This window comes from Montipora capricornis, chromosome 13 (genome assembly GCF_036669925.1).
Source record: "Montipora capricornis isolate CH-2021 chromosome 13, ASM3666992v2, whole genome shotgun sequence".
NCBI classification, from domain to species: domain Eukaryota; kingdom Metazoa; phylum Cnidaria; class Anthozoa; order Scleractinia; family Acroporidae; genus Montipora; species Montipora capricornis.
In genome coordinates, this window is record NC_090895.1 from 23,144,880 (window position 1) to 23,157,379 (window position 12,500).

General features: G+C 38.4%; 1 protein-coding gene across 1 annotated transcript in view; it reads left to right on the forward strand.

Moving 5' to 3' along the window:
* The first annotated feature begins 4,517 nt into the window (after positions 1–4,517).
* The window catches only part of LOC138030710 (immunoglobulin superfamily member 10-like), an 18,057-nt gene continuing 10,074 nt past the window's right edge, over positions 4,518–12,500 (forward strand). The window contains exons 1-4 of the mRNA XM_068878588.1: positions 4,518–4,740; positions 7,459–7,725; positions 10,287–10,532; positions 11,454–11,714. Of these exons, the coding sequence (XP_068734689.1) occupies positions 4,518–4,740; positions 7,459–7,725; positions 10,287–10,532; positions 11,454–11,714 (997 nt within the window). The remainder of the gene's footprint in view (positions 4,741–7,458; positions 7,726–10,286; positions 10,533–11,453; positions 11,715–12,500) is intronic.

The following is a 12,500-nucleotide window of genomic DNA, read 5'->3' on the forward strand; positions in this document are numbered from 1 at the left end:
AACAGCTCAAATATCCTCAAGCAAGTGATTTCATTTTGCAAACTTTTTAGGTCAGTGTACTTCTTCAATTAAACTTGAGTAAACGTGATCCAAAATAAATATTTTCAGAATGGTCAATACCCTTAACACATTTAACACAGAACGAAATGATATATGAAATGAGTCATGTACTGAACTGTGGATATGAAATCAAGTAAAGCTATGATTCTAGCAGTTATAGGCGCAATTTTAGCAATTGCGTAGAGAAGCCTGAAAGATTCAGGACAACAACGGGGTTTGAACACGTGACCTCACTATACCGGTGCGACGCTCTTAGCAACTCAGCTATGAACCCGCTGACTTTGGGACCTGGTCATTTTTGGGTTCTAATTTTCCCGCGAGGAATGAATCAATGAACGAAATGATATATGAAAGAATCATATACTGAACTGCGGATATGAAATCAAACAAGTAAAGCTGTGATATTCGATCAATCAATCAATCAATCAATCGTTTCATGTATCCAGTAGCAGGTATAAACCTGAATTACAGGAAAGGTCAGAGACAGCAAACATATCTAGCATTGGTATTTAACAGTAACAAAGTTATTAAGACGAGCTGTGCGGCCTAAATTAGGGTAAACAGTTTTGTTCCCTGAACGGAGATTACGATCATGGTCCACGACAGTGGGCGAATAAAAACCTCTGAGAACCTCTTTAGCCTTAATGACAAACGACTTGCACGAATCTATCCTACGAACATACAATGGGTCAAGCCCTGCTAAGTCGAGCGCATCTTCGTATAGAAAACCGGGAAAAATTACTCGCATGGCTTGTTTTTGGACACTTTACTTGATTTCATATCCGCAGTTCAGTGTATGATTCTTTTCATATATCATTTCGTTCATTTGATTCATTCCTCAAGGGAATATTAGAACTCACAAATGACCAGCTCCCAACGTTAGTGGCTTCATAGCTCAGTTGCTTAGAGCGTCGCACCGTTGTCGTGAGGTCAAGGGTTCAGACTCCGTTGAATTCCTGAATTTTTCAGGCCTCTCCACACAATTGTTAAAATTGCGTCCATAACTGCGAGGATCATAGCTTTACTTGACATTTAACACTATTTACAACACTTTGCTTAAAAAGCCATTCATTGCATAGTGGCAATAAAGGACTGGAAGACGGCGGAAGCACAGGCTGCGTATCTCACCATGCACCGTTTCTGCTTGTCCAATCTGTCCTTGGAATCTTCTGGTTTATAGCTTGGCAATCAAATTATTTTTCCAGGCAAAGTTTTGGATTGCACATTTGCTAACCTCAACGTACCAATTCACATGGCTTCTGTCTTGCTGTAGTTAAATCCACGACCAAATATATTTCGAAAAACGTCTAATAGCCTTCAATCATTAGTATGATTTCCATTTCTCCATTGCAAACTTCACATCGTGTTCTGTTTGTTCTCACAGTATGAACAATTGAAACAATGGCCCTTCCAGACGCAGAAAGCTCAGTGGCTTCTAGGTAACAAAGGTACATGTGACAGAGCTAGAGGGCTGCAAGTTTGTGTTGAAACATATCACTTTGAATAATGAATAAAGAATAGTCAATAAAGTTCTCCAAATATATCACAGAGCACTTCGCCACCTCTATCTTTTTTTGGATTGATCCACGCGCTGGACTTAATTAAACTGCACTGCAAATGATGAACCAACTTTGAACACCAAACATCACCTGGACAACGGTATTTGATAATGGCACTGGCAGCGAAACCGTTTTTCCTGGTGAAAACTTTGTACTACCCAACAACAGATCTAATGCGGGAACATATCATTGCAAAGCCAACGGCATTGGAATGGGGTGATTCACACTGCCACTGTGGTGGTATGTAAATCGCAATTGACAATTACAACTTAGCCCTCAAGTCTACTTCACCTTATTGAAGGACTGCCTCCGCAATCTGGAATGGGCATTTAGCGTTCAAGGAAGTACATTTGCTCGTTTAGAATTTGGAATTTCTGGCTGATTTTTCCGTAGTAGAAAGATTTTCTTCTCAAGTCACTCTCCTCTTCCATGATCGACCGTTATTGAATATAACGGGAACAAATGTAACAATAACGTTTCTTAACGTGAACAATCCTTTCGTTTCACGGTGCGTGTGCCTTGGTAGATGTGGACTTTGTAGTGCAATGTAAGTGACCTTTAATTTTAACGTCTCTCCCGGGTCAATACGAGAAGTTGGTTTGTTTTTGCAAACGAGGATACTGATCCTCTTACAAATTGTGATTCAGCCTTAAGAGAAGGAACGAGGCAAGTCTAAAATCGGGAAAACTGACAAACGTTTCATTAAAACGCAAGGAATTGTCGTCGCGGTAAGATCAAAGGCGCAAGGAATTGTGGTTCTGCTCGAATGGAGGATGCGCGGTCTGATCCTCGTACCCATAATCTTCCAGGGTTCCTTCTAAATGTGTGAGCAAATATTGCTCGTAACACAGAAGATTAGAACAGAAGCTTCTAGCCACGTTCCTAATTCGAGGTAACTTAACCTGTAAAACTGCTTTCAGGACAGCCTTTCTTATGTACGTTACTGTACTTTATTCACGCGAAAAGTAATAATAATACCAACTTTATTCAATCAGTTCGATGAAAAGTCAGGATACCAGAGGTTATCCCTATCGAGGGTATCCGCCCGCAGCCAGATGTAATTGACTGAGAGGTGATTTCGATGAAGGAGGAAAACCGGAGTACCCGCAGAAAAACCCTCAGGGTCAGATTGAGATCGACTGAAACTCAGCCCCAGACGACCCGAGGCCAGAGTTGAACCCGTGATATGGTTTTGCATGTTATTTTATGAGTTTCCTACGTCGCTATAATTCAGTATTCGAAAGTTTACTAACTTTTTTCAAAGAACTGAAACTGACAGTCTCGAGAGTCCAGCAATAATATGATAATAACTTGCGGCCTTTTACTTAAATTCACAGTCGTGTTTAAGATTGGATCTTTCTAAACAACAGCCTTTTCAGGACACAATACTTTCGCTATATAGCCTTTCATAATGGACCACGCCTTGTAAATACTTTAAGAATATGTAATGTTTATCTTCAATCGTTTTCTAACACCCCTTGTTAGTTGTGGACTGAGTCTTTCAATCCCTGAAAAGTGATTTGTGTCCCAAAAAACGTTTTGCGTACCTGCGCAATGTTCGTCAATTGAAATTGTCTGTTCGCGTCTCTTAATAAAAACAAAGGGTTCTCCTTCTCGTGAGATAATTCAGTCAATTGACAACCCCTTTGTAAGAAAACAGACTTGAGACAAATGCGGACAAAAGCTGCCTCTTACTTTCCGAATAGTGCTCCAACGATTGATTGTACGACATGTGACGTGTGACGCACCGTGACATATGGCGAGAATACTAGGGAACCGTGGAAACGAGGACAACGGCAAGGTCAACGAAAACGTCATCCCAAAATATAAGTTAACGCTATCATAAGTATATTGCAATTATTCCATCTTGTTCTCTTTAAACAATTCGGGCGACCAACAATCGTTTACTTCGATCCCTCTCAAAATGAAGCTCAAACAACTTAAGAAGCACCAAGCAGCCACACAACTATTACTTCGCTATAAAATTACTTTAAAACTCAAAAATTCATTCCGTGGGGTACAAGGTGACTGAGCGAAGCACTTTCGTTGATCCCTAGCGGGCATTTTGTCGATCCTTTGCGCGCCGCAACGCGTGAAACATTGAGATTTTTTTTCGGTATCAAGCCAATAATCCGTTTTTTCAAAGGCCTATTTGATTCTATCAGTCTTTTGTTACTCTGTACACATTATAAGCTTTGATTCAATTATGCCTCGTCGGGGTTCGGCTGCAGCGGCAATAATTTCAGTCAGTCACATTACTCGGCGCTTATTAAAACCATCCTAAGAGGTGCATGCTCGTACCCTATTTCCTTTCTCCAGTAGGATCTAAATGAGGGTCCAGATGGGGGTTTTTCATTTGGTACCGCCCCCACTCAAGGCCTATGAATCTCCCTTCAATTCCACGCACGAAGCGTTGTTAAATCACCGCTAGCATACTTGACGATCTCCCTTCTCCTTTCTACCATCTAGGTAAACTAGTTTTATTTTATTTCCTCTGGATGGTCTGCAATACCACTTCTCGTGAAACGTCCGGCTAAAGATGACATGGTCCTAAAAATTATTAAATAAACCTGTAACAGCATGATTTTTTTCTTTCTTTCTTATAAGTCATATGATAAAAAGCGTTGAGTTGAATGTGTGGCTATGTAAAGATTAGAGAAACCGCGGCTGAAAATGGAAAGTATGAGACACGATTACCCTGATCAAATATATGAGAGAGTTTAACGAAAGCTATGAACATTGATTACTTTTCATCGTATTGTATTAAAAGCTTTGCCACATGGATTGGTTGAATCGAGCGTCAACTCCATAATAGTTCGTGTATTTCTCTTGAAACTTGACCCTAATTCTTTGACAGATCCACCATCATTAATAACAAGAGCTCAGGAACAAGTTGTGATGGAAGGTGGCCCTCCAATCCAATTAAACTGCGTTGCAGATGGTGAACCAAAACCAAACATCACCTGGACAAAAATAAATAATGGTAGCGACGGTGACATAGTATTTACTGGTGAAAATTTTGTACTGCCCAACAACAGATCAAATGCGGGAACGTATCGCTGCAATGCGAGTAACGACATTGGAAATGATGTTAACCAGATTGCCACGGTGGTGGTAAATTGTGAGTATTGGAGCGGTTTTCAAATGAGTGTTGTAAAACCAAAACCAAAGTAATTACTTTGGCCAATCAAAAAGGACTGAGACAATCCAGCAAACTAATCAAAACTTAAAAGCAATTACACGTGGATGACACAAAGCGCGGGAAAATGTGCACGCGCGAGTCACGATTGGTTTTGGTTTCAATTTGCTAATTACTTTCGACACTCAATTGAAAAACCACTCTAATTCATTGTATTAATAGCTTCAAGACATCTCTTTGAAGCTATATTAAGAAAGTCACTTGTATTCGAATATTTCATAGGATTGTAGTTAGCATGCCTGGATTTTAATTTATAGATATTTTACATTTTACATTTAATAATTTTGTATCGTTACTTATCAACTATAGGCTGTTATAGAAATTTAATAATCTTTAATAATTACTAATAATTAGTAATTAATATATTTATTAACAATTTCTTACAAACCAAGTTCGAGATCCGAGTTGTAAGTTCATACGGATCAAGTATTTTCCGTTGATTTTTATGACCCAAGCGCGAAGTGCGTGGGCCATAAATTAACGGGAGAAACAAGGAACCTTAACTTTCAGTACGAACTGAGAAAATGAGGTTAGGAACATATTAATTAGATCTATGTGGTAATCAGCCGCGCGGGAAAGAAATCCAGTTGAAGTCAAAAGGAAAGGAATTTAGTTGAAGTCAAAAAGAAGGTTGAAATGCCACAAAATTGACGCGCACGTCAAAATCCGAAAAACGAAAAAATATCCTTGGCCTTGTGAAATATTTGCAAGTTTATGCAACAGAAACGGCGTGAAAAACTTGCTAGAGAAGATTTCATCGAAAGTTCAGATTTAGCGAGATGACCAGCGAGCCATACTCCTGTGAGTTCTAATAGCTCAATGGACCAGTATCTCGGAGGTCGTAAGTTCGGAGCTGCTTGGGAATCTGATTTTTCAGCTGTCCTTTCGGCCCGGTGCCGAAACGCCCACTAATTCAGCCAATCACAGCGCGCGTGCTATCTGATAATAATAATTAATAATTGTTATTATCATTATCATTATCATTATCATTATCATTATCATTATCATAAACATAATGACAGTTTTAAATAAGGTAGATTTTACAGTCCTGTAAAGCAGATAGATTACGTCACACGCCCTATCTAGCTCATTTTCTTTAGCATTCGAACGTTTATACTGCCAATAATTAGCAACTATTCACCGAACCGGAGGTGAGAATTATTATTGAAATGCGTGTTAGTTAATTGGGGTCTAATAAGAATGTCACTAATATTTTTACAAAGACGGTAAGCAACTAAAGGAAGTGTTTTGAAAACGTTTTTGCAACGATCTAATGAGTAAAGTATGTTGGAGTGTTTGTGAATGATGCTGGTGAGGTAAGCCATGTAAATCAAAATGTATGTCAATTCCTACTGAAGGAATTTCGCAATGATACCTTGGCATCTGACAGGATGCGGCTTCGGATCCCCATAATTCCCTAAAATCCGCATCCTCCGCATAATTGCGATATTTTCTGCATAAACGGAAGAAATGCCTGATTGTGATAAAGCAGGTGCTTACCATCCTCACAAACATAAAAGCCAAAGAGATTGACTGTTTTGAAATATATATTCTCCTGAACATTGAAAACACGCCATTTCGTTTGCGCAAGATGAAAGGTCGTAAGCAGTTTCCATGCATTTTTCGGCAATGAGCCTGAACACTAGAACCTGTTATAACTTACAAATATCCTGGGGTCGAAATTTAAAAATAAAGAAAACCTGGTTGCAACTTTGCGACAACATATATGAAAATTATAGTAGCAAATTAAATTGTATCATTTCATGTTGTAATCGTAGGGTAAACAGGAGTCCCCAATACGTATGTGTCAAAAAAACCCTGAAAATGGTCAATGATTGAGGGAATATTAATGGATCGCGGCCCTACCATTATGATAATATTATTACAATTTTGCTCCATATCTCAAAATTGAAATAAAATAAAGTTTTGTCGCTTTTGTTATTTTAACAAAAGTTCCTGCAAAAAGCCAACTGCTAACTCTTTCATTTCAACGTTGAATGCTGGTTGCAAATTGGCGACTGACCTCCAGATATTTTTATCACAAACGAAGGGAAATAATTCAGTCACAAATGCAACTGTATTGGTCGCAATTTCGAGTCCTGATTTACCATAAGCATGTAAATACATTAGACGGGCCTAAAAATTAGTTTTAGTGATTGTTTAAATTTCCGCATAATCAACGCATGCCTACGCATAATATGGCCAAAAATTTCCGCATAATCTTTAATTTTTTGCCGCATCCTGTCAGAAGCCCGGTGATAAAAACGTAAAAAGGTATGAAACCAACATACAATGTTCACGTAATCACGCAATAACAATTGGCACGTGTATTCCTTATATAATTACAAAGCCTATTTTTATTAACAAGGGTTTTTAGGCAATTAAGACTAAGAAAATCGTCTAAGAAAAAAAAAAAAACCAACGACGTTTCGAACGGCATTGGTCAATTTTGTTTAATATAGAAACATTGCCAAATCCTGCCCAATTGTCCGCACAATTTAAGTTCGCTCCCGCACAATTTGCCTGTCAGAACCTCAGCAAATCCCACCATCCATCTGGCATTATTGCCATAGTTGATGCAAGGAAAATGTCAACTCAACTGCATTTACACTTTAATGCCCTTTCTTTCTTACTTTCTAGTCAAACCAGAGAATTTCATGTTTAAAGTAGAAAGCACTAATGAAAACATTTGCAAAGGAGATCCATTTAATATCACCTGCTCAGCTGAAGGAAGCCCTGCAGTCCATACATATCAGTTGTTTGAGGATGGTGTTCTAGTACAGACAAGCAACAATTATTCGAGGCTCTTTTGGAACAAGGAGACAGTTGGAGGAATTCTCCTGTACACTTGTGATGCTAACAATACTGTGTCAACAGCAAATACCACGAGAAATGTCACTGTTAATGGTGAGGAAAATTATCTCAGAGATTTTCAACTTTTCTCTATGCAAATCACTGTGCAGTACCTTTTAATAATAAGCCCCTTTCATAATGGCAACCAAATAAAATATTCTTTTGTTTAAATGCTAATAAGCCTTTCTACAAGCAGTTGCAGAAAGGTTGAAACAATGAATCGAAAATTCACCTCCTCTTCACATTCTCCCTCTTCCAGTAAGAAATAAAAGTCCTAACGTTCCTCTTTCCCCTCCCCTTCCCCTCCCCCTCGTTTTCAATGTTGATACACTTTAGTTTGAATGCCAAGTGGAGATGGCAACAACTTTGTTTGGGGGGGGGGGGGGGGGGGGGGGTTGCAGATGCGCTGACCTGAATGACACTCATTGTACAGTTATTAACGGTGGGTGTCTCAATTCGTTTTGCAATTGCTTGTCTCGATGGTTGTTGTGCATAATTCGTCATTGTCACCAAGAGGAACACGCAATAGGCTCAGCTTTCAATGGATAGTAGAAAGATGGAGTTTGAACAGGGATCGACGTTACGGCGTCCTTTGTTGGGTTCTGATTGAGGAAAATAACGTTGAAAATTAGTGCAAATTACGCTTCTTCATTTAAAAGGTTAAAGGCTTAGAATTGGAAATAATGGTAAGCAAACGAAATACTGAAAAGCAATTATTTCTTGTACCAGTTAAATCTCTTCAATGAAAGTAAAAGACGGTGCAAAACAAATAGATAAAAAGGTTATGGAATAATGAGCTTGTCAGTCTTTTGTTAACTTATATATATAATACGTTGCCATAACAACACAAACATCGTGACAAGCACAAATACATTTTCGTCCGGAAAAAGTCCCCTTTGCCGTGTAATGACATGCAACAAATGAAAATGGAGAAGAGAACAACTCGAGATAGGCTTTTCATGATTATAAAAGCAATAGACAGTTAAAAGGACTTATCGCAACGGTCTACATAATGCCGACGGTCTACAATCAACAAACATTAATAAGTAGATTATATTTCATTATATATTTCCACTGTATACTGTAGACCGTTGACCGATGATGCAAGTATGAAATTACCTACGCTATACGCTAGGAATAGAAAACCGTTCATTTTTTCTAAAACGAGACTAGCGAAAAATTTGGCACATTTTCGAATCTCCTTTAAAGCTGACTGTTCAAGGAATTGAACCCACGGCGATAGGTTAGGTTACTTCCAGGTGATCTGGTGACGTAATTTAGAGGACTGGGATGAAAAATTTTAACACTGTATCCCACAACCGCGCGCGGCCTTAGGTGCTACAAAGGTCACTTTGTCACGTGCACGACACTTAAAGATGTGCACTATATCTCGACACTTGAGAATACTTTCAGAAGTACACAATTTTGCCCATGCCAAATGAATCCATAGCATTCTCGGTCGTGAGGGAATTGCATGTGTATTTGTTCACGGAAAAAAAAAATTGTTGTGTCACGTGATTCTCTCAGGGAATTGCATGTGTATTTGTTCACGAAAAAAATATTTCTCCCAGAACAAATAATTGTTATTCATTTAGCGACGCATATACCTGTCACATTTTTCTCATGAGCGAATTCGAAGTGCTCCAAATGTTGCAAAAGGCAAAAACATATGCAATTCCCGTAGGGAGTCTGTGAAGAGTTTCCAACATGCTCTAAAGTTCTCGAAATTGTCAATTTTTTTTCTCAAAAACCTTAGAATTAATTTTCCATAAGTCTTTTAAATGTCTAAAATTCCAAAAAAAATCCTGGCATTATGTAGATAAGCCTAGATATTTTGTACTGCTGCGGTAAAAAAGCAATCAGACGCGATTATGCAAGACCTGTCATATGCCGCTTCTCTATTTCCTTCACGTTTCTCCTACCAAGCCTAGTAAGTTTTGCAAAAATCGATCTGTCGCTTTGTGCTTTTGATTTCAAATTGAATGTTAAGTTAGTTCTGATGGGAAACAGTTGGAGCTAAATTACACTATATAATGGTCTTCATAAAAATAAGTCGAAATTCTTTTGCCGCACAGTATCGACTCGCTGTGACCTTCCTGACTTGAATTTAAGTTCAAGTTTGCTTGCATTTAGTCCTTCTGCCGCCACTCACTGTTTACCGAAGAAAATTCTCAAAGTGCATACGTGACTCGTAATCTCTGATCAAGATACTTGAAAGGGTGGTCCAGGAGTAATTATGCCGTACACTGTACTTGTGCTCTGTATGTTTAATCCTCTTTTTACCTTATTTTAAGGTTTTTCTTTTGCGACATGATAATTATGCTCCTGCATGTATAATGATATTAAGTTTTGATGTGATTGAAGGACACTTTGCATACTTTTTGCACATGCATTGATTCCTACGGGAAAAGTTGCTTGGGTGGGCCATGAAATTTCGTGAATTTTGAAGACAAATAGTACTGTTGTTAAAAGTACATGTATGGTGGTAATTTACAGTGTAGTTCCACGTCATAATTATGAAGTTGAACTAATTATGAAATAAGTTTTAAATAATGCTGTGTGTAAACTTGTACTGATGTATGAAAAACGTATTGAATTCCTTGTTTGATTTCCAGTGTCTTCATCTATCCAAACTATTTCTGACAAAGTTGTACGAGAGGGCGGCGATTTGACTCTTTTCTGCGATGCATCTGGCATCCCAAAGCCACTTGTTTTGTGGGTAAATGTTCACAATAATGAGCGCACTGATGGAAACACCTTGGCATTTGAAAATATCACCAGATACCAAGCTGGAGAATGGAGATGCGAAGCAAGCAATCCATGCGGAAATGCTACGGAATCTGCAACCATTGATGTGCAATGTAAGCCATTTCTTAGTTTTTGTGTGGTACTTACAATGTATTTTTTAGCTCATTGCAAATTGATGAATGAACTAAATTGCTATTTTGAGGGATTTTGAGTATGCTTTGTGATAGAAAGGAAGATACTGTAGAGGGTACTGGTTTTCATGGCATTCTGCAGTAGGAGGCTGGGAACGTCCTGAGTAGGTAGAGGAGAAAAGAAGGAACTGAGTCTGGGAAGGGGACATGTTGGTGAGGATTTGGCACTCTAGTACTATTAAATAAATATTACCAACAGGATAGCTCAACCAGTTAGTGCGTAGCTTTCTGAGCTGGAGGTTGGCAGTTCAATTCCCGCCTCATTTCATCAATGCCTGTTTTGACTTTCCTCTGATCCGTGTAGCTGTACTAGCTTTGACTATTCATAAAAGGATATTAATTTAATGAAAAAAGGAAATATTGGAAATGAAGAGGGCTGCGGGGGGGGGGGGGGGGGGGAACTTTTATGAATGCATACAGGAAGGAATTGAATGTGAGTAATTGAGGAGTGAACTACTGAATGAAGGGCAATTAAGAAACATTTATTTTACTGAAACTGCTAGCATATAATGTACTCCCCTTTTACCCATAAAAGATAATTGAAGGGGAAAACTTGAGCATAATGTGTGAAGCAACTGGTAGCCCGGCCACTTACTACTGTATCTTGGGTCAAGACTAGAAATGGAAAACGCACCGATGGAACAGACTTGGGTTTCACATATATCAATAGGACTGAAGCAGGAGAATACAGATGTGAGGCAAGCAATCTATGTGGCAATGCCTCTGAGTCTGTAGAAATTGATGTGTTGTGTAAGTTGTCTTTAAAACATATAGTATATTTAGTTGGCCTCATTTCTTTTTTTTTTCTTTGAGATGCTAAGTGATTGTTCTTGTTTATTTTAGTTGAACCAGAGATGGTCCAGTTATTTGCCAGCAAAGCAACAGTCTGCATTGGTTCTTCTGTCATCCTTAACTGTTCAGCTTATGGTAACCCTGTGGTCCATACGTATCACTTGTATGAAAATGAAAACATGGTTGAGGAAATCAGCAGTACGGGAGTTTGGACCAGGACAATGTCCACTGGAGGAGAATTTGTCTTCAAATGCATGGTTAATAACACTGTTGGAACAGCAATGAGCCCAAATGTGCCTGTGACAGTCAATGGTAAATGTACAATCCTTTGTAGGCTATCACATGATTTAGAGTGCAATTTGGAATAAATAAGGAAGAGTTTCTTTTTTTTTTTTTTTTTTGCAAAAAGGAACAAAAGTACGGGCTTCTGTAATTTGTACTCTTTGTAAAAAATTGCTTGTAGTTACTTGTATTTATTTCAAATTGCAAAGGAAAAATCATGTTATTACTTGTTATATACAACTGTACTTCTACATTAAAACATTTCGAGATTAGATAGTTGTAATAATCAAAAGAAACTCACATGTTGTGGTTTTCGTTAATTTTTTTATTTTGGGTAGAAGGGTACCTGATGTGCCAAGGTACACCGATTCAAGAGTTTCTAGGGACTGTAGAGGATGCCCAGAAATTTGTGAAAATGTAGACTCCAAGCAATGCATTTTCCTTAATTCTGGATTGGGAATTAGCCTTTTTGCCATCACTTGTTAATAGACCTAATTGGCTAACTCAATGTTGTACCCAATTCAAACCCTTTGGGAATTAAACGTTTTGCTCCAAGTATTTCCATATCATTTAAATATGAATGCCGCATTATCATGCAAATACAATGCACAAAGAATCTTAATCCCAGGAGATTTGAATTGGGCACAACATTCAGTTAGCCGATTAGGTCTGTTCTGTGACTAAGTGCAAGTACACAGAAGTTTCAATAAAATATGAAGTTGGCAGATAGTTTGTGTGGAGTATGTCAAAGTGAATTTTAACCGTTGAGGGAATCTCTCTTTAATTCCATCACCTTAGACGAAAAAGTTGCCGACT